The sequence below is a fragment of the Sus scrofa genome, chromosome 6 (genome assembly GCF_000003025.6).
Source record: "Sus scrofa isolate TJ Tabasco breed Duroc chromosome 6, Sscrofa11.1, whole genome shotgun sequence".
Taxonomy (NCBI): Eukaryota; Metazoa; Chordata; class Mammalia; order Artiodactyla; family Suidae; genus Sus; species Sus scrofa.
In genome coordinates this window covers 110785655-110791654 of record NC_010448.4, presented here as the reverse complement: position 1 = coordinate 110791654, position 6000 = coordinate 110785655, and the positions used below count along the sequence as shown (strand labels likewise).

General features: G+C 44.2%; 1 protein-coding gene across 1 annotated transcript in view; it reads left to right on the top strand.

The window, feature by feature from the left end:
• SS18 (SS18, nBAF chromatin remodeling complex subunit) overlaps window positions 1850-6000 on the top strand; it is a gene marked incomplete at its 3' end in the record, with an annotated part of 78368 nt that continues 74217 nt past the window's right edge. The window contains 2 exon segments of the mRNA NM_001244804.1: window positions 1850-1974; window positions 4893-4969. Of these exon segments, the coding sequence (NP_001231733.1) occupies window positions 1906-1974; window positions 4893-4969 (146 nt within the window). The 5' untranslated portion in view covers window positions 1850-1905.

Genomic DNA, 6000 nt, shown 5'->3' with positions numbered 1-6000 from the left:
TGTTTCTACTGGTTCATGTCATTCTTTTAAGATTTCTGTGCTATCTGACCAGCAGATAGAACTGAAGCAGTAAGACCATTTTTTATTTCTCCCACTAAAATATTGTTCTTAACTACTAAGGCCCATTTGTGTAAACATCAAGACACAATGATGGAAGCCAGGCCAAGACTTAGTTTCTGTTGTGAATTCTATAGGTTTTCTAAATTGATGTGATTACATTATGTCCAAATATAGGTGAGTATAGCAGAGTATTCTTTTTCAACACTTAGGATAGTGAAAGACAATTAAATTCCTAAGAAGAACTACTATTTGTAGGAGTACAAATCATCTTCCCTTTATTCTTAGGATGCTTTGAGTCTTTTCATCCTTTAGGTCTCAATTTAAATATAACCAAGAGGACTTCCCACCCTAACCCTCTGTCACTTTCTTTCAGACCCCAGTTTGCTAGTCTATCTAAGAACTTTACATATGTACAGGTTTGTTTACTTGTTTCTGGTCTTTCAACCCTATCGGAATTAAGCTCTTTGAGAGCAGGCAGCTTGTTCACAGTTGTGTCCTAGCTGCTTAGCATAAAGCCTGGTGCATAAAATGCACCCAAATTTGCTTCATTAACGAAACTCATGACCTTTTTGTGAAGAGCATTTATTTGAAATGTGAAATTTTAAATATGCATTTTCCCTTTATTTTCCCAGTTTATACATAAACTGAGGAATTAGCTTTTGAGCCTCACTGATGTTGGGCGACATTTTATAAAAAACTTTTCCTAAAACAAAATTTTTCCTTTGTGTTACATGGATGTCTAAATTTACAGGACAATATTGAACCCCACACCAACATATTATGCCCATGTCCCCTACATAATTTGAAAGCTTTGCCTTTTTTCCCTCACACTGACTGGAAGTCTGGTAGCTTGGGCCTAAAATTTACAAGCCACTAAATATGTAACTGCAAAGGAACAAAAAGCGAGGTGCTTAATTCGAAACTTTTACTCCAAAAATGCAAGTCAGATGAAACTGACCCACATCTCAGCCAAGGCCTTGTCCTAAGAGGCAAACTCCTCAACTTGCAAGCTCCAGCCAAGTTGGCTAACTGTCTCTGAGTATGGCACACAGCCTTTATTTCTCGATTTTGGGCCGCGCTTACTTTCCGATTGTTAGGCACGACTGCACGTGAGCACGAGACGGTGGGCTCGGAGGTGCGCACTTGGGGCGTAGCCGAGCCATTCAAACGCGCGAATCCGCGTTCCCCTAGTCCTCCCACTTCTGCCACCTCTCGGCAGATGCTCCACGGGTTTGCACGAACTCCCGCCTCCTGACCTTCCTCCTCCCCTCTGCGGGGTGCCCGGACAGCTCGTGGCTGCCACTGCATCCCAGGAAGAGGTGAGGACGAAGTTGGAAAAACTGAATGCGCTCTAGAGCAGAACGCCGAGACGCGGCCGGAGCAACGCTCCAGCACGCGGAAAGGGAGGTAAGTGGCCCCGCGCGAAAGGGGCGGGCCGGCTTGGGCGCTCGCATTTCCTGTGACAGGGGCTGCCCTAGCCGCTCCCTCTCCCGCGGCGGCGGGACCATTTCCTGAACCGCTGAAGCGGAGGGAGGGCTGGGGCGCGGCCCTACCACGAGCGCAGAGGGCCGGGGGTGGCGGGGAAGGAAAGGCCGAGGGAGGAGAGGGCTGTCAAGAACAGGAAAGTTCTGCTGGGACTGTGGTTCCCAAGGACCGTGCAGACACTGGACCTGTACGAGCCGGAGATCCTCCTTCAAGCCCGGCGGGCCGTCCGTCCGTCGGGGCTGGAGCATCCCCCCTCCCCGCGTTCGCGACGTGGTTCGGCCCGAGAGGCCGGCGTCTATCCCCCAGTTTGCCGTTCACCCGGAGCGCTCGGGACTTGCCGATAGTGCTGACGGCGCCAACATGTCCGTGGCTTTCGCGGCCCCGAGGCAGCGAGGCAAAGGGGAGATCACTCCCGCTGCGATTCAGAAGGTGAAACCGTGTGGGGTCAGGGATGCCAGACCCGGCCCGTGTTTGGGAGGGACCCGGGGGCCGAGCCAGGAGTCGGCCGGGCCGGGGGGGCGGAGGTGGGCCTGCTGGGAGGCCGGCGGGTGTGGGAACCCGAGCCGCGGGCTGCGCCCGAGTGGGTGGCGGAAGGGAACGAAGCGGTTCTGTCGCGGAATCCTTCGCGCGCTCGCGTTCCTTCCAACAGACACAAAAGCCGGAGTAACCGCCGCTGGATTGCTCCAGGGATGGGGCGGCGTTCGGGCGGCCGGGCGCGTGCGTCCAGCGGCGGCGGCCGCTCGGGGAAAGGCTGTTCTCCGCGGCCGGCGCCCCCCGGGGCCCCGCGCGTCGCTCAGAGTTACTTTGGTATCGCCCCGCCCCGTGTGCCGAGGGGCGGCTCGGGTCGCTGGGGCCACGGGGTAGTGGGAGCTTTGCTAGCTCCTCACGTCGCGCTACAAACTCCGGAGGAGTTGGGGAGCTCTCAGCAGAACTTGGGGGACGCCGCAGGGAACCCTAGTCGAGGCTCAGGACGGGCGAGGAAAAACCCTTTGGACTTCGGGGTCACTCTCAGGGTTCTTCTTCCTTCCCGATCCACCCCTTACCCATTTGTATACTCTGCGAATATTCATTGGGCGCCTAGAGTAGGCGCCGAGGCTGCAGTGCTGAGGTCCCTGCCTTCATGGAGCTTACTGTCGAGTGGTGGACACAGTCTTATCCTCGTGACGAATTGCAGAAGTCGTGGTAAACACACAGGGAGCTGCGCTGTCCCTGCTGTTACTTCCCAGTTGGGGACACAAAGGTTCTTTATTGTCCTCTACCCCTTGTTGCCTATGAGCAAGGCGGCATTCTCAGTTTTAATCAGACTTTGAAAAGTGACTTGCTAAATTTCGCAGTTTACCTTAAGTTTTTCTGTTTTGTTTCATACAGTGGAACTAAGATGAATAAAGAAAAGTTAACTTTTAGTACCACTCAGGACATCATATTATGCCCAGTAGGTGATGCTAATCGGCTTCTGTTGACTCTCAAGTTCTTTGTAATGTGGCATTTGACATTTGCCAACTGTTGCTTTATTTTATGAACAAACCGGCTTGGCAATGCCTGAAAATGCAATGCTTTTCGTATAGCGTTCTGGGCTAAGTCTACAGTCTGGCAAACAGCTCAAGTACAAATAGGCAAAATGTTTCTGGAAGGGTTTACTTTTATTTTTGGATTGAGAAAAAAGATCAGAGTTTTTCTTTTTTTCTTTAAAGAGTTTTTGTTACATACATCTTAAACTATTTATCATGGGTGATTAATTCAGAAGGTGCTGATCAATTAAAATTTTCATTCTCAGCTGAGAAGAGAAAATGGATTCCAAATTTAGTGCTTCATTCAGTGGTGTGAGAGATTGATGTTCCATATGAGACATAGATTCTAATAATGAAGTTTGTTAGGTTGAGGAGTCTACTGAGAAGATACGTTGTGACATCATTACATTGGAGAGTGTGTTAATGAATTTTATGTAAATTTTGGGGGGCATCTAATTTTGTATAAGAAAAAACTGCACTGTTTAGAAAGGAATGTTCATATTTTTTCCCACCGAATGAAGATTATGATTTATATGCAGAAAAAAGTCACTGTATTAAATGGATCTTCGTGTTCAATAAAAAGAATTATATTAACTGAAGTATTGAGAAAGAGTGGTTATGTTGTTATATTTGGTGCTTTCATTGAATCCTGGAGGGTGGGGCAATTTCAGGAGGAACATTCTTGTTCCCTGATAAATCTGAACCCCTGAAATCTTCAGTGGTTTGCACAGGATTGCAAAGCTGGCACTAAAACTAACTGGCCGTTTAACCGCTACATCAGTGCTCTTTTCTCAGTGCCACTTTACTTAAATGAGTTATTTAACCCTAAAATCAGTTTTGATTTGAATTGTTAAAAGATGATAGTATGATAAATTGATATGCTTCTTGTTTTTAAACTTTTGGGACAACTTAATTATAAGGTAATCTATAATAAATATTATAGTACTTAACATAGAAATTATTATAATTAATGCATAATTTGGAAAATCATAATACTATGCTGAGGCTTATCTCCTTAAGCCTTATAAGCTGAAGTTTTCATGTGTTTATTCTGGTAAGGACAGAATTTTTTTTCACTAAGACAAAGCATTGCAATGATACAAAGCCAACTTGGACTTTTTTTTTTTTTTTTTTTGGCACTATGGTGGCATGTGGAAGTTCCCGCACCAGGGATTGAACTTCAGCTGCCATTACTGCCTGAGCCACACAGCTACAGATACCTTAACCCACTGTGCCACAGGGAACTTACAGGAATCTTAACTTTTAATCTTAACAGGCTAAAGCTTATATTTCAGATAATAGAAGTAATTAAATATTTGAATAGAAAAGAAACTCCAAATTTTCTGTGCTGGGCTTCAGGTAATAATTCACAGAGAGAATAACTGAAATAGAGGTATTGAAAAGCATGTTGATTGGAGTTCCCATTGTGGCTCAGCAGTAACAAACCTGACTAGCATCCATGTGGCCTCACTCAGTGGGTTGGGGATCTGGCATTACTGTGGGCTGCAGTGTAGGTCACAGATATGGCTTGGATCTGACGTTGCTGTGGATGTGGTGTAGGCCAGCAGCTACAGCTCTGATTTGATCCCTAACCTTGGAACTTCTGTATGCTACAGGTATGGCTGTATAAACGAAAAAGAAAAGAAAAGAGAAAATGTTGATTAAACATGATTACATTCCAAAGGTATAAGATCTTTTGTGTTGAGCTTATATAGAATGTAAAAAAAGACCTGTGTGGATTTGGGTCCTGTATAGATAAATGTTTCTAGAAATCTGAATTTTTATTAATTTTACTTGAATCACTAGATTTACAATAAACTTTTTCTAATTTTATTTCAGATGTTGGATGAAAATAACCATCTTATTCAGTGTATAATGGACTATCAGAATAAAGGAAAGACTTCAGAGTGTTCTCAGTAAGATTCATATGAAGGTTTTTTTGTGTCTTTTTCTGTGGTTAATTTACATGTCATATAACTCACCTATTTTAAAGTGTACAATTCAAGGGTTTTTAGTACATTCATAGAGTTGTACTACCATTGCTTTAATAAGTTTTAGAACGTTTTCCTCATTCCTTCCAAAAAAATCCTATCCCATTAGCAGTCACCTTCCCTTCTCACCTCCTAGTCCTATACCTCCTGATAACCATGGATTTACTTTCGTCTGTGGACATTTGTTTATTGCAAACGCTGCATATAAATGGATTCATACAGTTATCTTTTTTGACCGACTGCTTTCCCTTAGCTCAATGTTTTCAAGTTTCACCCATGTTGAAGCTTATTCCAGTATTTCCTTCTTTTTTATTGCCAAATAATGTTTCATGCTTATATACCACATTTTATTTATCCATTAGTGATAGACATTTGCATTGTTTCCAATTCTTGGCTTTAATGAATTGTGTTGCTGTGAGCATCTGTATACAATTTTTTGTGTGACTTTTTTTTTTTTTTTTTTTTTTTTTGGTCTTTTGTCTTTTTAGGGCTGCACGCATGGCATATGGAGGTTCCCAGGCTAGGGGTCAAATTGGAGCTATAGCTGCTGACCTACACCACAGCCACAGCAACACGAGATCCTAGCTGAGTCTGCGACCTACACCATAGCTCACAGCCAATGCCGGATCCTTAACCCACTGAGTGAGGCCAGGAATCGAACCCTCAACCTCATGGTTCCTAGTCGGATTTGTTTCCACTGTGCCACAGCGGGAACTCCTAATTCTTGATTTTTATAAAAGAAAAAATTTGTTGTTTAAATGGAGCGAGTATCATTTTTTTCTTACACTTCTTACCCTGAATTATAAAATAATGACTTCAAATTTGTATAGACTCATTTGTGGAAAAGTTAGATCTTCTGATGTACAGGATAGATATATCTGTGTCCAGTTGACTCTTGAACAACTAAAACAGTTATTACCGTGGTGGTTGCCAGTGGTTACTAAATCCGTCTTTCC